This window comes from Aphis gossypii, chromosome 1 (genome assembly GCF_020184175.1).
Source record: "Aphis gossypii isolate Hap1 chromosome 1, ASM2018417v2, whole genome shotgun sequence".
Lineage (NCBI taxonomy): Eukaryota > Metazoa > Arthropoda > Insecta > Hemiptera > Aphididae > Aphis > Aphis gossypii.
In genome coordinates, this window is record NC_065530.1 from 35,276,046 (window position 1) to 35,296,043 (window position 19,998).

Sequence of the window (19,998 nt, forward strand, 5' to 3'; positions counted from 1 at the left end):
TCACTGCGTTATATTTAAATTCAATGATTAATTATTTCACGTGAAAAACAATTCTGATCAAAGATATATATGTCAGCCTATATTTTTATTGATATAAGTAATTTATTTGTACATACGTAATACCGTATACGATTAATTAATTGTTGTCAAAAGTGTTTAGTCCTTTAAACATTATCTTTTAAATTATAAGATATCTAAAACTATACTCATGTAAAGAATTTTTATTTTATACCTGAATTTCAAATGTTTATAAAAAAAGTTAGGCGAATTTGTAATTTTGATATTATTGTAAAAATAAGCAATATTTAGACCCTTTATAGGTTAAAATATAAGAAAAATAAAATATTTGTTAATTTTAAATACGTATTGGGACAAAATATCGAAGGTTACGACAATAATATATTTACAACGCAAATAATTGATAGACGATAGTGAGAATAGTGAGTACTAGTTTTTGTGATTTGCGTATAAAAACGACCTTAGCTGGGCGTTTGAATACAGTAGCTTAAACGAGTTTTAAATTAAAACTATAATATAAGATTTAATGCAAACTGCAGAGTTAAAAACTTAAACGTTTAAAATAATATAATTACAACATAATGAACACAAACATTAAATATATTTATCGTACCGTATCGTTGTATGTTATATTAGTGTTTGTACAAATCGATAAAAGTACGCATATTAAAATATGTACAATTTTAAACGCAATGAATAATTTTTTAACGGCCAAAACCTCTTAAAATTTTATTTAGTGATAACGATGATCGTCTATTGCACTGATAAACACTAGCTGAGCAGGGAAATAATAAATATACTTATATACATATTATATATTATATATATACAATAATATACATCTTAATATCTTATAACAGCGAGAGCACTGCAGCAGCACGTGGTACTGAAATTCAGTAATAATAAAAACACTAGAACGAGAATGCGCATTATTGTTATTATTAAAAACCGTCCTGCCGTCAACAGATATAGTCTGGACTATTTTTATCCAGGCCAGTGCAGAGATCCAATGATGTTTATTATGATATTTATCGTGTTTCCATTCGTGGGCGGGTCGCCAACTATCCTAGATTATTGCTTTTCTTTTCGTTTATACTATTATTATTATTTTTATTATGCGTCTGCACCGAGTGCACCGTACTGCGGCCGTGGTAATAAAACCTAAACATCATGCGAATGGAGACTATTGGGAGATTCTATATAGTAGGTGCACGCTTCTTTTTCTACGACCCAATCAATCGTTAAGAGCACACGATGACCACATGACGAGTGATCACCGTCTGATAAACATAATACCTATAATCTATATAATAGAAAATTTGCGTTCAGAAAAATTTTGTTTTGTTGGTTTTTTATAACAATAAATTAACATTTCATCAAACAGAGAAAATTATAAAGCGGGTTTATTTATTTATTTAGCGTATGGTTTGTGGTTACATGCATTAGAATTATAATATGGTAACGTACAGTAAATTTAATTAATTAATATAATATAAAAGATGAATAAAATAAAAATAAACAAGTAAAAAAAGAGAAAATATGAGTAATATTAATAAGGTAACGATAAGGTATTAGAGATCTAGTTCTAGTTCCTCCAGCCATTTAATAAATTTTGGAGGGGTTGTGAGGCAGTCGATTCTGGGACCTTGGTAGGCGTGGATAGGACATACAAATGCTATGTGATAGATGGTCTGCTTCTCTGCTCCACAATCACATTTTGGTGAGTCTCTCATGCCCCATTTGTGCAAGGAATCTGCACATCTACCGTGTGAGGTTCGTATTCTATTAAGTGTGCACCACAGATTTCGATAAAGCGGGTAATAAATTAGCATAAAATAAAAATGTATACAAATACATAAATTATGAATCAAAAATCAATAGGTTGTGTTATATTTTGAAGAAATATAAAATTTATAAGTCGAAGCATTTCTGAAACGAAACCTGAAATTGTATTAAAGTTATTTCTTTTAGATTGCAATCTCTATCTAAAATATTTTTTTATGACAATTTTTAATTAATTATTATTATTATTTAAATCTTAGTATTAGTATAAAAATATATTCAAACACTTTTTATGACAATTTTTAATTTAATTATATAATCATGATAATTATGTATTGATATCATTTTTATATTGGAGACTTATAATTCATGTACTTTAAAATGTTTAATAACAAAGTATGTAATTATTACGTATCAAGTACTAAAAACTGAAATGGATTTATCAAAACACATTTTTTTTATACCTAATTATTGCGTTTATTTTTACGTGATTTGTTTAAAACTATAGTAAAAGGGAGTGCAATAATTATGATTAATATAAGGTATTCTGTTTGTTAAATTTAAGCAATTACATATTGACATTCTTTTTAAATATTTTAAATAGTATTATAAACTAATTAATAAATAATAATTATATCGATAATTGCAGGGGACTCAAATAAATTTTTAAAAAGACAACCTTGGGCGGCTAACGGTTTTTTCTGGACATTTTATATTCAGACGTAATTTATTATCTGGTTAAACATTAGATAGAAGTAGTACATAAATCAGTGAAAATATTATCTACCTATCTGAAATTCTGAACTGCATAACATAATATTTGTTATTTACTGTTATGAGTTTTACTTGGTACAATTGATTTTTATCTATTATAAAAACTTTTTCATCCCCACAAATACTTCAATTTTCACTTTAGACCCATTATCCAACTAGTAAGTGGCGAGTTAAAACTTTTAAAACAATTTAAGAGGGCATCAAGTTTCTGATGGACCTTGACCATTTCACAAAAATTCAATTTTTCATAACTATTATATTTTGTTGAAAAGTTTTATACGAAGTAAACCTGTATGAACATTATGAAATGGAATAGTACAAATAAAACATAATTTATTTGTCTATAAATTGCATATGACATTAAATATAATTCACCTAGAGATAAAATGAAGTGTAGTGTGGTTTAGTTACACGAATGATGTATTTTTAATGAGTTACTGACACGTGTGTCATCTACGCGCGATACAAAATACAATTTTGTTTAATAAAAGAAAATAATAATATAACGCAACGGCTTTTATTAATTTATTATTTCTAAATCTTCGCTTCGGTGAATTTTTTCAGAAATTATTAACGAAACAAATGTATAAAAAAAAATATATTATTATGCATGATATCATAAAGACACTGAATAACAGAAAATAAAAATAAAATACTGTTTCTATAGTTATGACTAAAATATTTTAAGATTAATGGTATTTTGTTTATTATCGTCTTTTATTTAATGATTGTCGGATAACGATCCAATGTTATTATCGGATAAGGCTGAGAGAGGATATTTCTGCAAGGTTACCTCCTAGCTACTGTCGATATTGAAATGCCTTAACTCCGGGGGAAATTAACGTAATTACCAATTGGTTTTGTCTCCAACGATATTTTTATAATGCAATACAATATAATAGTGTAATACTATTACTTACCCTGGCCATGTGGTGGGGAGCTGAAGTGGCGCATGATGAAGGCACCAGTTCGTGCGTGGTGCCAGTCCGCAGCCGCAGCAAAAGTCTCGTTTGCTCTTGGGAAGCCACGCTTTCGGTTTTCACGCTCAACAGTACCGGACCCAGTTGATCGTCCGTTCCGACGAAGTTAAAGTGTTCCTGAAACCAAACAGACGACAATAAGAAATGAGTCATGTATGCACGTATATTTCGCCCATGACCGTGGCCGGGTCAAAGCAATATAATTATTATGTATGATTTCCGAAATCAATTGTATCCGGGAGGATGGGTGGACAGGTCGCGTACTTAAACTATCATAATATTTTATATACATCAAACAGCTAGCTATTAATATGAGAACTAATGAATTAGAGAGAAAGAAATATATATAAAAACGTAGAGTGAGATAAAGGAATAGAAAGAGAGAGAGAGAAAATACAATGAAAAGGAATTATTGCATTCGAGCCAATCGATGACGGAGACTGCAGCACTGGTTGACACATGATATCGTGAATATTTCGCAAACTTATACGTTGCATAATTACGATATTGTCTCGACTATGATTGTAAATAAAAGTATTGTATACTTGTATTTTATTAAGTTTATAGGTATATTAAGTATAATGTTGTCCTTGAAGCGTCACGTTGTGGCCGTGGACTTTATATCGGTGCCTTTAAAATATATATGTGCCACAAATACGCAAAGACAACCGGTTATATCTGCAGTATATACGTTATGTATTATGAGTCACGTGATGACTCTTTTTTAAATAGGTAAATATAATATATATATTTATTATTCACCCAAATTGAGGAGAACATCAAACTCCTTTAAAGATCGGCAAATGGTATATATATATATATATATATATTATATTTAAGAACTGTGCCAACAATTCTCAGTTGAGCAAACAGCGTTGGAAGCTATTGCGATACGGCCGTTTTCCAGGGCCTTATCCGTTAAATCGAGTTTAAAGTTCATAAAAAACTACAATCGTTTTATTTCTACAGAATACGAACAATTATTTCGGTGTTTAAAATATTATGTTATTAAACGCGGAATTTTAACGAGATAATAAACAGCAAACGATAATATTATTATAACTTAATAGTTATAACGTACGCGGTGCGGTAATAATAATATAATATGATGGTTAACACAAAAAATAATGTTAGATAAAAATAACTGTTATATTTTTGTAATATATTTTGCACTCGGATTTTGCTTTTACAAGATTTTTGTACCAGATCGTTCGATTTAAAAAAAAAAATATGTATATGGACGGGGCTAAAATGCCAAGTGCTAGCTTGTCCATCAGCATTAATTGATGATGTACCTATAATATACGGTTTTATTTTTTGGCAATAATCTTGTTTTGACAGTAACAATGAAGAAAATAATACATGTAATACATACTGTAGAAAATTAATTGTTTTTACGATAATATTGAGTGATGACGAATATCGATAATACATACAGTTGAAATTCACGCACAAAATAAAAAATGCATTTAGCTGAAAAACCGATTAAATGTAGCTTGAAATAGTAATTTGTGAACCTAACCTAAAATAATATACTCGTATAATAATATGAAATTGTAAATTTGAATTGTTTTGATATTGTGTACGTGTTACTCAATAATTCAAACTGTTGATAATTTTTTAACGGCGCATTATGTGGTAAAAAAACAAAACTATAAATTCAACTCATAAAATATGTATTAATGTATTAATAATTGTATTTGTATGCGATAAATAATATTTGCGAATTTTATTTAATTTTCTATCTAATGACAATAAAAAAAAAGGTAATAATCACTAAATAATTGTCTACATATGTTGGAACTTGTATTATTTTGAATTCAAAAATATATACTATTAATAATCTGTTTAAATAATAATGATTTATAATACAGTGCACCATACACGTAACTAAGTCATATTATTATGATTTGTTAACACTTGATATTTTGAAATATTTGTATAAATTCACACACACATATATTATTATGTGCATGTGTGTGCGTGTGTGTGGGTGTATATATAAATACACATATACAAATACATGCTAATCGCACAACCAGTGGATTTCGTGCTAAGGGAAATCTAAAAAATTATTTAAACACAACGCAAAAATAATCATCTCACTACTATTTTCTTAATTATATTTTGTGAAAGGTAAACCTAATTTAAATGTACAAGATTACATTGCAGCTAATGGTATATACTATCATTATAGGTAAGTATATACACAAAGTATAAACATGATAAATTAAAATATGCAGGTATAATGTCAACTCGAATTGGTATATAAAAAAAAAACACATAAAAAGATATTATAATATTATCAGTACCTACGTAGAACAGTATACTACGAACATTATATAAAATTATTAACTACGTTTGAAAAACCATACGAAAAAAATAGTATAGCTACTTATTTCAATATTACATATTATATAGAACTAATCAAATCAAGCACGTTTTTTTTTAAAAAGTACTTGATATTTTTAAGAACAAGTAAATGTATAACGAAAAATTACTTAACCGTATAAGTTCTTTAATTATTTCTATAGAATATAACATTATTACGGCACATGAAAAAATAAAAAATATATTGCTCTAGAGTCTAGTTTCTGAAAATTATACTTCAATTTCGAACGTTGCAGACGTTACATAATAGCTGTATACAGTAGAAACCAATTCAATTTTTCTTGCGTCTGAATACATGACGCGTAAACCGATTGAATTATTTATAATAACGACTCGGTGAGCGTATAAGTGTACTCAAAACAAAACAGTCTCACAAAATATAATATAATAATAAACATAACATCTGCAGCGTATACTGTAAAGTTATTCCGACGTTAAAAGAACCATTAAACAGTCGTCGAGAATTATGTAAACCCACCGACGGTGAATGAAAACAAAGGTAGGTACGTGGTGGTGCAACGACAAAAGTCCGAAAACCTAATAATTTACAATTTCGTTTTGTTTGTGATGTTTTGATAACGATCGAGACAGGGGGATTTGTAGGGTAGAACAATGTTCAGAGGAATGTAGGCAAACACTATGGAGGAAATTACATATTAATATATTATTATATGCGACGAGTATTATGTACCTTTTGCCGTTGGCAATGCTATACCAATTGTAAAACGATTTCGCGCCAACCGAAAATCACGAAAATTCACCCTCGTCATTAATGGTCTCGTAAAAGTGCTACTTCAGCTGTATACTCGTACAACTATTACGGTAATAAAAATAATGATTTAGATGAAATTTTTATTTACTTTTAGAAGCACGCTGCCGTGCTTATAATAATATATTGTTTTGAACTCGAAAAGGTACTTTACTTTAATAGATTCAAGTGAAGAAAGAAAAAAATAACGACCGGGGACAACCGTATTATATACATATATGCATGAATATGCGACCACTGCTGCTGTTTGGAGGCAGAACTTTTAACCTGTTTAATGGCTTGAGTTTAAAATAAAAACAAACGGTCTTGCTGCCAAATCACGGTTGAATGTATTTTCCAATATCGTCCATTTACAGTGTGCACACACATATATATATATATATACTTATCTCTCGGTATACGATAACTATACACATTATAACGCGTACAATGTTGTGTACATTATAATATATTATTATTTTACAGTCTTATTGTTTCAGGGAAATTTTGCGGAAACCGTTAGCGGTGTACTGACACATATATATATATTGTAATGTATAATATAATATAATATTAATTATTATGAGGAATAAAATGAACGGCGCATATCAAATAAAATATTTTAGTTACCCATACAGGCAATATTGATGTGTATAGGCACATAATTATATATGTAGTATAGGTATAAGAGAATAAAATATAAACTCCGACAAATGATTATGATTATTATATTGGTGTATAGAACGGTAGCCGAACCGTCGTGACCGATAAAGTCTAATTTAAAAAAACCATCGACGCTCTCCTGACGTTGTAAGCACTTTTTAAACGGGAGAACAAACGTTTATTAGGAATAATATATAGGAATACTAAAACACTGTTGTACAGCAGCTGCGGTCTGCGATGGACACGGCACGGTGGCGTTGTTTCACGGTCGGTCAACGATAAACGGCCGAATTGCGGCGGTATTCACGTACAGGTCCGTATAGGTACCTACGTGACGTCACCGAAACGTGAATATTCAACGCACCACCCATTATGAAAATATAATAATAACACAACAATAATAAAATGAAAAAAACGTACGACTATTACATAAAAAAAAACAGAAAAAGTATCATTATATTATATGTTTGGTTTTTCTTTTTTCGTCGTGCGAACCGCGTACACGCGCACACACACATCAAAACGTGTAATACCATATTATAACGTTACAGTGCAATACACATAGACATAATGTATGGGTACATTCCATACGTGTGTAATAATAATAGTTTCGTAGTGTATTATTGTGATGTCCACAAACGCATCGGGTTGCCACGGAAATGAACTCGAATATGGATAGGGAAAAAAACGTACAAATTGTACACACACGCCATAATATCGTAGGTGTATATTTTTTCTACGCGTTAATGGTATAATAATATTATAGTATAGGCACTACAACAGGTACATTCGTATTATTATTATTATTATTGTTATTGCAACGCGTGATATTTAATTAATCATAGGTAGGTATAATAATATTACTTTTCATCGATCGTTTACACGTCGTAGAACATGCCAACCTAACAAAAGGTCATACTTTATTATAGCGACTCTGCAATTTTCTTCACGTCGTGTGTATGCGTCATATAGGTACACGTTATAATAACGTCTAACAATTAAACAACACACTAAATTATCACTAAATGCAATAAAAAATATACGAAGATAAGCGAAGGCTATTCCACAGTCCTGTACGAAAAATAGGCATTGCGGGACTCGAATTTCTGTCCAAAGCAAAAACAGTATAGCGTTCCGCAATAACGCAAAGCATTATAGTTCACTTGAAATATATAGAAAAAAAACGTTATAAATAATGTTTACTAAATGGTCACAGTTGTCGATGTATTTTGAGAAAATATCGTAATAACATTACTATATATATATTGTCATCGTCGTATACGATTGCCTCGGCGGTGGAGCGAGACCCGTTCGTCGCGCAAAGATAATTTTCCCTCTCTAGTCGTCGAATGCAGCGCGCCGACGATACAAAAAGCGGGAAAAATCGAATTAGACGAGAAAAGCGTACACGTCGGAATGTACAAAAAATCTGCAGACGTACAGTTACCGAAGAAGCTAAATCGGATTGATGAGAATCTATTATACTATGGGTAGCTATAGCTAGGTATATATAAGAACAATGGCCCGTCTGCGCGCGCACAATATTTATATAGGTATATAATAGTTACTATGCGTACATAAAAACCGTCTCAAAAACAAAATATAGCAATCCGAATTACAATATTAATTGTCGCCACTGGAACGTTTTTTGAATAATGCCTGATTTGTCACGACCCGACGGTCACGTAGGTAATATTATATATTATATTTTATATACGATTTCGAGTATAGGTAACGATAACTGATGTTAGTCTCGTATATTCGCACTCGCTGCAGTTCGTAATTTTTTACAGTGTATGAATAAATAAAATATAGAAACGATCGTCGTAAAAACGACCTTCGATGATGCTATATTATAGATGTATACTTGTTATATCAAAGGCAACTGTGCGAAAAAAAAATGAAGAAAACAAGTGTAATGAATTGCGGCACTTCGTAAGTATATAGTACACACTTATAAGACTCGATATACGCGTTAACTAGGTGTAATATTACATACAATGCAGATATAATTAATAAAAACGCGTAGGAAAGAAATCACACGCCTCGTATGGTTAAAACCGTATACAATAATTATTAATATACTTCTATAAGGTTTTATTACAACAATGCGCCTTCACAAAACCAAATTTGCTATTATACCAATACGTGTTATTAAAAAAAAAAAATAAAAAATAAAATTAATGTCATGTTATTATACGTAATACGTTTTTTTTTTCGTTAATCGAAACACTGCAATTGGCGCGTAGCTTAAATTAATAAATAATGTTAATACTATTGAATATCGTGTATTGTCCGAACAACAATATTATTATATCTATATAACAATCTGCGGTGCGAGAAAGTTATCTAAATTCCAAATGCGAATAAATGCATATGTACATTTTAATACTGCGATATTTCATTACACATGATGATGATGATGATGATCAATCATATCGAGTTATCGCACGCCATGTTGCGGTCATACGCTCGTTTCGTCGTCGTTCATTATACATAGGCGGGGGGAAATACGCCAGCATCGCCGTTAAACCGAGATATTTCGTCCCGGAGATAGCAAAATCGAGTGGGCGAACGAGAAACGCGCGTTTCGGCTGAACTCTATATTTTTGTATTATTTTTATCGTTATTACAATATTGTATCGTCTCGAAAAGCCTACGTTTACCACGCTATATACATTATATTATACTGTACGCATGTAAAGGTATTATTATTATTGTTGTAAGATTTAATGTCATTGTTTCAGGTTTTTCGCCGTAAGTATTGAAATGTTTATGTACAATCGCACAAAATATAAACACAATATAACGTTTACGCTATAGGTATATTATTGCTTCAAGTGTATGGAGTTTTTGTTTAGGACTACTACAGAGAGAATTGAAAAAAAATAATACGACTTTGACATTGCAGTATAAAAAAATACGTCCATTGTTTTGAGAACTCGACTCTCGTCGGTCGTCGATATTACCTAGATACTTATATATATAATATCAACGCCATCGCGTTTTCCGTAAACTACATCGCAGATGCCTGCAGTACTCTGCTCGGTAAACGGATTGAAAAACAATAAAACACTGCAGTACTTAGGGTGTATCCTCGAAGAGAGAAAAAACGTACAATAACATTGTCGGCTTTTGAAAAAAAAACACCGATAGCGTAAGACGACATCATATAGTAATAAATATATAATAATATATAGGTACATGTATATACCGAAGGACTTATAGAGTTCTATAATTAAGCGCTGCGACAAAATATATTATATTATGCGCTGCGGTTTTCTTTGTATCGACACACCCCCGTGGTAAATTCACACGAACGAGCCATCTGAATAAGTTATAACTAGTTTCATTATTTATTATGTATTTATGAAGGTATTATAATAATCACGGTTGATCCGGAAGGAAGAGAACAACGTTTACGTCGAGGCTCGACCAGCACGATGTGACGGGGGTGGCGGATCAGCGGCGGCGGCGCTTGTATAGGGACAGACCGACGTCTGATCGTGATAACAATGTATCACTATTATAATAATGATAATGTGCATAGTGCATACATATCGGCTAAATCTCACCGAAAGCGGCTGCCACCTCTGCAGCGGTTTGCATACTAAACAGCTATTTCCCACCGTTCACCCCCATCACAAAACCGTCGGGCGTGTACACCATAATAATAACATCGTAGTGTCGATGTCGTATTATAATATCACGTTATACATCGCCAGGGACTTAACCGATCTAGGCGGCAAACCGGCGTGGGCCCATATTTTCCCGTGTCTGTATATACGCCTCCCGCAGAGCGCAATCAGGTAAAAACGCACGCATAACCGGCCACATGAAATCATTCATATGATTATGGTGCGAGAGGAAGTAGGGTAAGGGTGCTCGGTAACAATGGATTACATAAAACGACGGCGAACCATATGGCGCTCGAGTCTTCTTTAGACAATGGCATCATAATGGGTTGTGGAGGAGGCACATTACGTCGTCGTCGTCGTCGTCGCCGCAGTCGTGAACGCCGCCGACGCGTGACAACTGTAGTTCTCAGCAGCAATGAGCAGACATCGGTGATCACAGTGATATAAGGTGCATGCGTCACGTGCCGCACATGTACCTAGCTATGTATATTATTATATACTGTTTACGCCGTATCAGGGCGACCCGCGAGATATTATCGTCAAAAATAAGTGTATAATATTATTATGCCGAGGACTGTGGTTAAATTTCCGTCCAAAAAATTATCGAGTAAAAAACGGATTAAACGAAATAGCGCAACGCAATATATTATAATATACGTTTTTTGATATTTTGTACACAGGAGGGTCATAGACCTCCGGCATACGAATTCTATATACATGTAGGTACTACTATTAATACAGGTATTTACAAAGAAATCACGACGTGTGTCGGGAACGACCACGACTGCAGGGAAACGTGTAGGCGCATGTATACAGGCAGACTGCTGTAGACCTGTAGTTATATTAAAATACTACAATACAGTGCAAGTCGTCCCACACTCGGAAGTTTATAATATTCCCGCGGTGACATTGCGTATTATAGTCGTCGGGTATCCGTTGTAGTATTAGCCGCAGCCGTTGGTTCCGAAAAAAAAGGAAAAGAAAAATATCGAAATTACGAACGGTTCACCGCGATGACGGACGCGCTGTGTATATTATTATACAAATAACAATAACATAACATCCACTGGACAAAAAAGAGACGCCGCCGCCATGTGTTTCGTATAATGATAACAATCATCAATTACGGACTAACGAAGTCAGAAATGATTACATTTCATATTTTACCGACCGTCTAATGAAGGACTCTTGTTAACGGTATAAAATAGAATGCAGTGAATAGTTAGGTACAAAAAAATTATAATATTACTATTTTTTTTTTTTAGCTTTAGAAATGAATCTATCTACAAAAATAACAGTAAACATCTACATACGTAAATACGTTACATGTGTATTAGCTGTTTTAATGATTAAAATAGGTACTGGAAAAAATAGACATTTTCAAATTTAATAACTGACAAGTAAAAAAAAATTTTAGACTCTTAACGAAGAGATGAGTGAATTTTTTGTTTTAATTAGACATAAACTTTAAGTGTAGTTAATATTTCCATGGGTCTTTAAATTATTAAGCTGTAATATAAACAACTAATATATTAGATATTAAATATTGTTATTTATTTAACGAAAAATATAATATCATTTTTATTAATAAAGGATCAAACTGTATGGTTACCAATAGGTGATGTAATGAGGAACCCGTGTACATCGTGTTGTAAGACCTCTCTACTATATTATGAATTATGATATTAATGAATCTATATATCATAGTTGAACGTCATTATTTTCCAACCCCAAAAATTAACATGTCTGTTTACGATAATCAAACCACAGAATAGATTAAATTTTGTGATCGAACTATAAATCATTAATGTGGTTTAGAAAACGAGCCTTTGTGCATAATTATTAAAGTTCATTGTTGACTATATAATATACGTAGGTAAAGCTTTCAACGAATTAAAAAAAACTATAGAAAGAGAGAGAAATATATATATAAAAATACAAATAAATACCTATTATTTATCCAAATACATTAAGGTCGAACGACGAAAGATAAAAGGTCGTTAAAGAATTTCAATTCGACAAAGGTCGTTGTTCAAACAGGAGAACTCGGAGTGGGTTTTTATTCACAGGCCCGAGAGACCTTTTTTTCTGGGTCACCTAGTGTGCCACGGTTAATACAATTTTTATTTGAAAGGTACCTACTGTATAGACACTAAACGATCAATAATATATTTATGCTATGCCCTCATGACGAGCAAACTTTACACAAAACAGTTTTTTTTTTTTAGAGAATGTTTACGCGCTTTAAATGTGTTCTGAATCGAGAAATCGAAAAAAATTGTATCTAACCTCCTGATGCAATGGTACAGTTGTGTTTTCTATACTTATATGGACTAAATTGTTTACCCCAAGTGACGATATTTCTTGTATAAATTTAATTCGCCATCGTAAACATATTAAAGGAAATCGGCCGCTTAACCTATAGGTGGATTTCCGATACATAATATATTATTAATGCTGCAGGTGAAAACAGAATAAAAATTGTGAAAAAAAAAACAGTTTCGTCAGCTGGTGTGTTGGAAAAACGTTTGTCGTAAAACCGAACAAATGTAGGAATATATAAATATATAATGTATATAGGTAACTCTAACCACCCTATCTGCGTCTTAACCTACTCCTATACACGTATTATACTATAGCGACTATTGTGTACATTGTGGCGATAGCATACGCCGAGCACGTTTTTCTTGTAAACTATATATTTTCTCGTCCAAACCCGATGCACACTAAAACCACCTGCCCGCTTTGTATGCGCAAACCCTGCAGTACCAACACCTTGTACGTAATACCTGCTCATTCTTCCCTCGAGCCTCTTATCCGGCCGGAAACAGCACGCACTCATCCGAAAACGCCAGTCCCGCATAATACATTAACGTTCACTGGAAACCGATGAAAAGCCAACCGATTTATCAGGTGAAATGGTTACTGTTGGTCAATGTCAGTATATATACAACTTACACCGCGGTTGTTGTAACACTCGTAACGAGTTCTCATCCATATATTATCCAATAGAAACTATAATATACATAGTAAATAATATAAATAACGATTACGGTGAACAAAAACGTGTATTGCTCATATATTATAACTTATATATTATTATACGTATCCCATCGACCAACGCCAAACTGCGCGAGGGTCATAGACTTATACTTTTTTTTATAGTCTATTTTAAGACAACGACGTCAGCCTGTATACAATATTTAATGTCATTATTATTATTGTGTACCGTCCAAACGGCTACCATTTATAGGATTATATTTCAGAATTTTATTATATTGTGGCTGGGGAAACTATACTCGGTTAAATAAATAAAATAAAGAATCTAAAAAAAAAAAAAAATCAAAACCATTATGAAAATAAATCGTTTTTGGCCGTTTTAAATTTATGTTGACTTATTGTCAACCTTTATTCGCTTTGGTTTGTCGAGGAAGTTTGCACGCAAACACGACATTAAAGAATGACCACGATTAAACCACAACAAAGAACGAGAATTATTGTTAGGGATTACAACATTTAAAGATGAATGCGATAAATGCTCGAAAGTTTACTACATAGGTGGTAGATACACAACACGCTTAAACAATATACGGGACTTAAGCTATACAATTATAACAAAGAATAAACAAAAATAATAATTCGTTATATTTATAGAGAATGCAACTAAAAATGTAACAGTAATAATACGTTTTATATAAAATTTTTATCCTTAATTTGTCATGAAATATTCTACTCCTAATACGAAATACATATTCTATAATATACTGAGATCGGAGTTTATAATCCGTGTAATCTATGAAGTATACCATTATGTGAGAAGTAATAATGTGTAAAATGTGTAGCCATAATTTTGTAAAAATATTTCAACAGCGTCGTGTAGTAAAAGGAAAATATAATCGGATAAATATTACTATAATTTTATGATAATATTTTATACAGAGTGATTGTGTACGAGGGATTTGTAAAATGTGACGTGTTTTTACGACTACACGTCTTGTTCCGTTTCATTTATTTTAAGTATACATATAATATGTAACGTCATGTTATACGCGTTTAATGATGGTTTCTTATGTGTGCGGTTATTAAAAAATCAAAAAAGCTTTGATACCCAAGTTTAGCCGTCGCCGTCACAGTGAACGTAATGCGAAGTATAAGAGTGTTTCGAATATTGCGTTCAAATCATATATTATTATAATGTACACACACACATATAATATATATATATATATATATATATATATTATGTTTAACGTAAACGGCTCCTATAGTATATCTGCATACTTATCTACTATATGTATAATATAATATATACTGCGAGATCGAGATCTCCGATAATGAAAACATATATTATTCAAGATGGAAGAAAAATCAAGTTGTTTCCATATTGCACGCGATACAAACAGAATTTAGTAGCTGTAGTATCAATGTATATAGGTAGTATAACATCGCTCTCTAAATGATGTTAAGTTACAAACCGTGAGCGTTGTACGTAATCGTTTCGTTTCGCTGTACCTCTACGTCTCACGTGACAGCTTACAGTGGGTATATTAACGCGCGGGGCGGCGGCAGTGGAATAGAAACGTTTGTGCAGACTTCTGTCAGTCTGACGACCTGTGTTGTTGACGCATACGATGACGGAGCGGAGTAAAAAAAAAAAAAACGTAATAATATAGATATCATGTAGGTACACACACATTCGGTCGGTCATCGGTGTTGAAATGTTACGAGGCGTATTCGCGGCCAGGGTTTTAATTATATTAAAACGGTCGGTCGGACACATATAATAATATAATATAACAACAAAATTAAAACGTGCACAAACACATAATATTTTAATACGATCGTGTGTCGAAAACTATTATAGTAAAAAGGAAAAAACAACTACAAAACTGTCGTTTACCGAGCGTCGAGCGCGATACGAGATAAATAACAAAAACAACGTGGGATGGATAAAAATAATGGTTACAGCTTCGAATTACCTCTCATCGAGTTACTTCTCTCCACTACAGTGCTATATTAGAATTATAAAAATTACGCCGAAGGTCGAAATAGAAGTGCGTTATATTATGGACAAAAAAATATGTTATGATATAAGATATAATATTATTATTATTATGTACTCGCGTGCGCGCGGCGGTCGTTTGAAGCGAGGTTTAACATAATGTGGACCCGACACGAGCGTTATGATATATTATTACAATTGTGTGCGTGTGTGTTTGTACGAATAATATATTATAATGTGCTCATCCGTCGGAGTGTGTTCACCAAATATTAAAACCATCCACACAAACCGAATTAACACTCGAACGGTCCCCGGCAGGCAATAAAAATGCATCTCAAATATGAAGTGGTTTTGTTTTTTATTTTGAAAATAAAATAGAAATTAGATTAACGTGATGGCGAGGTCACGGAACTACGAGAGCCGACAAAGACTTTTTAACCGGAGGACATAAAATTATACACTTGAACAAGTCATTTTTCCTACATACTCGTATATTAATATAATTAATAATTATGATTATTGTCATTTGCCAGACTTCAACGAACGATTATTGTTTAATATTTAAACTATGTCCGTCACTAAGTAGTAGAAAATTAATGTGGTTTTTAAAGATAATAATATTTACACTTAAAGTGTCGTTCAGACAACTACATAATACAATACCGTACTATACAACGATATTTGCTCGATCGTTTTTTTTAGGAAGTTATTTAAAATTAGACTCGATTTCAAATATAATAGCACTTTTCGTTTTCGGATTAAACATAGAGAAAAACATTAGTCAGTACTGAATGTTTACAAACACACTTTTTTAATTATACACGTTCAACTATGTATACCAAGCATCGACTACCCGATACGCTTTTTAAACACCACGCGCCGTGATTTCACTGGTCGCCACGATTCCAAACGAAGACGTAAACAAAAATTATAATTTCTGTTTGTAAAAATTAAACGTAAGACTCACGCATGTTACTCCCGTAGGTAATATATAAATTAAATTATAAATCTCGTCCGTTTTCGTTAGAGTTTACGCAACACGGTGAATAGTTATCAAAAAAAGCGATCGGTGTACAACACGCGGGTGTGAGGTCATCAACTTCTACATGTGCGGGACGAGTTCGACTTGTGGCGACGATGAGGACTGTTACGGTGAATGCGATATTAATAAATAGTATTACAATTTATATAATACACTATGATTAATATTATTGTCCATAATTTGCGCTCTGGGTGTATAATAATTTAATATCTATTATGTACCTACCTGGATAATTGTATAATATACTGTATTGTTATAATTACTCATATAAACGCGTTCCCTCAACGGTCTGCATGTTGTATATCTAGTATAGTAAATAGGTGATATACTCCGTCGTAAGTGCGTGAGTTCTCAGCGGTGAATTATAAAGATAAATATTATCCAGCAAAACGATTAGCTCGGATAGCGCGGGCGCGAACATAAGTCACAGTCACGTAAAAGGTAAAACACCGCGTCATTAGATTGAAAACAAATTTTAGAGCTAGCAAAGTCAACCCGAAACGGCGAGGTGCGGGGGAGCTCGTAAATCATTCCAGAGTCCGGTATTTTACGATGGCGAAATTGCAATTATACCGCGGTAATAGACTCTGGGGGTTACGTCAAGGATCCCGTATTTGTATACTATTACGTATGCGCACAGCAATAAATGTCTATTATAATATGGTGACCAGTTATAAAAATCAAAAAAAAAAAAATTTATGTATATTTTAAAACTTTGCTTCACAATCATAAAAAACTTTTCCGTTGAGATAATAATTGGCCAGTGTGTATGCTATTCTACACATTTTGCACATAGGTCATCTCTATTTATATACAAATATTTTTTTTGTTATCTGATTACTCTATTATTTCTATTTTAATTATTAACTATAGAAAATAGTTAATTTAAATTATAATTTCATAGCTATTCTGTATGTCAACTCATTAGACGTATTTCTTTATAATGAAAACATTAAAATACATAAAATTTGATGAAAATACAAGAAATATTCTATAATAGATAATTGAATAAATAATAAACTCTAAATACAAATATTTATTTATATATTTTCTACGTCATATTAACTTAAATAACAGTTGATAAATTGTATAATTTAAAAATATTATACAAAAATTTAAAACAACATTCAACGTTTGTAAACCGTATTATTCTGTGGATTGTTGTATTATGTAATGTGATAATAACTATCACTGATAAAAAAAATAACGTGACACAACTTAAATAACAAATTGAATAAACCACTTTACCACTTAACATTAATGAATAATCGAATTATAAAAAAATGATTAACATATGTACTATTATTTTACTAACACGTTATATTTTAAAAAAAAAGTAAAATTTTTTGCACACAACATTAATGTTAAGGACGCTAGAACAGTGCATAAAAATGAGCACTGTTTTACGAAAAAATGTATGTCTGATCACTATAAATTTATAAATAAAAGTCAACATTGATTGCTCGTCCATGTCATGGTATAAATATTAGATTATATCGAATACGTAATAGTACAACCCTCGATAAAAAAAATTAATAAATTGAATGCTTAGCGTGCAGTTTGTTATTAATTTAGTCTAAAAAAAAAGAAAGAAACGGATTTCTCGAGAAATGCACGACAGTTTACGGTAAACATGAGACACTGTCTTCGTTAAAACGCACGTTCAAATTTATGAGGTCGTATAACAATATAAATTGTGTCTGGGGCATACGAAAAGCGCAAAAAAAAGGCAATTACCTTGGACTAAATCGAACTAAACAACTATAGAAGAAGGTACCACTACCATTACGTTATTATTATGAATTAATAATAATTAATCTAAATTATAAATATGTACACACCACGCACAATCGACTACCCGCAGCGGTCGTGTAGTAATTTATTCGGGGCACCACCGATAATAATATATGGTACAAGCGTTTTTTTGTTTTCAAAATCATTATTATATTATTCGTCAACTACAAATTTATATTAAGGTTGATGTTAAGAATTAAGTATGATCATATAGGTCTTAAATCCGTATTGGCCTCTTTAAAATATATATTATTAATATTCACTTTTATTTGTAAATAATAATTGTAATAATATGCAGATATAAAAAAAGTAATCCTGACAATAAAAAACAATACCTAGTACAAACTAAATAAGTACGCTCTATTTGATAAACGGAACACTTACCCTTCCCATGTAGTATCTGCGATAGGCTTTGGCTGTGTCATCGGTTTCGATTTTATTATTCCACGTACAGGTTCCACCGGAGGTAGCAGCAGGCTCGTATTCGTTTTGATCCTGGCCATCAATCCAAAAACCACCGCCGGTCGGTAAAACGATGTTGGGATATGGTTTAGGACCTTTCAATGTCTCCTCTAAGAGTTCACGGGATCCATTTCCAGCCGCTTCCGGCGTCGGTACAATAGTCGTCCGCTCATCTCTAGATGTCTGTAAACAAACGTACAACAATTGTTATTATATTATTACAGTTGATATAATTATTTATATTTCATAAAAAAAAAAAAATATATATAATTTTAATTATAATACTAAATTGTATATTACATCATAATACCATGTAATAGAGTTCATTGGCATAATAACAATTTATAATATTGTTATTATTATTATAATTATTATGTTATATTATTACTTATAAGTATATTAGAAGGACGGTTACACTACAATAATAAGATGTCCGATACCGAAAATAATAATATAAAAACCTTGAAATTTGCCTTGTATACATAATATTATTTTATTATAACCTAAAATTAACCATCCAATTATGTTCAAAATTGAATTAACTGTAAAACAAATGATTAGTATTATGTATATACTAGGTAGTCGAATTGACGATTGCCCATTTCAAATGAATGTACGCAGCATATTTGTATTGTACATAATATAGTAATATATACTTATAAACCTAATATACATGATGTTCAAACACCCGCTGTCCTTGTGTG

General features: G+C 31.8%; 1 protein-coding gene across 5 annotated transcripts in view; it reads right to left on the reverse strand.

The window, feature by feature from the left end:
- LOC114124827 (rap1 GTPase-activating protein 1) overlaps positions 1-19,998 on the reverse strand; it is a 159,109-nt gene that overhangs the window by 4,557 nt on the left and 134,554 nt on the right. For all 5 annotated transcript variants that reach the window (XM_027988252.2, XM_050197036.1, XM_027988253.2 and 2 more), the window contains 2 exons: positions 19,217-19,477; positions 3,495-3,671 (listed from right to left, as the gene is read on the reverse strand). In XM_027988252.2, coding sequence (XP_027844053.2) covers positions 3,495-3,671; positions 19,217-19,477 — 438 coding nt within the window. The remainder of the gene's footprint in view (positions 1-3,494; positions 3,672-19,216; positions 19,478-19,998) is intronic.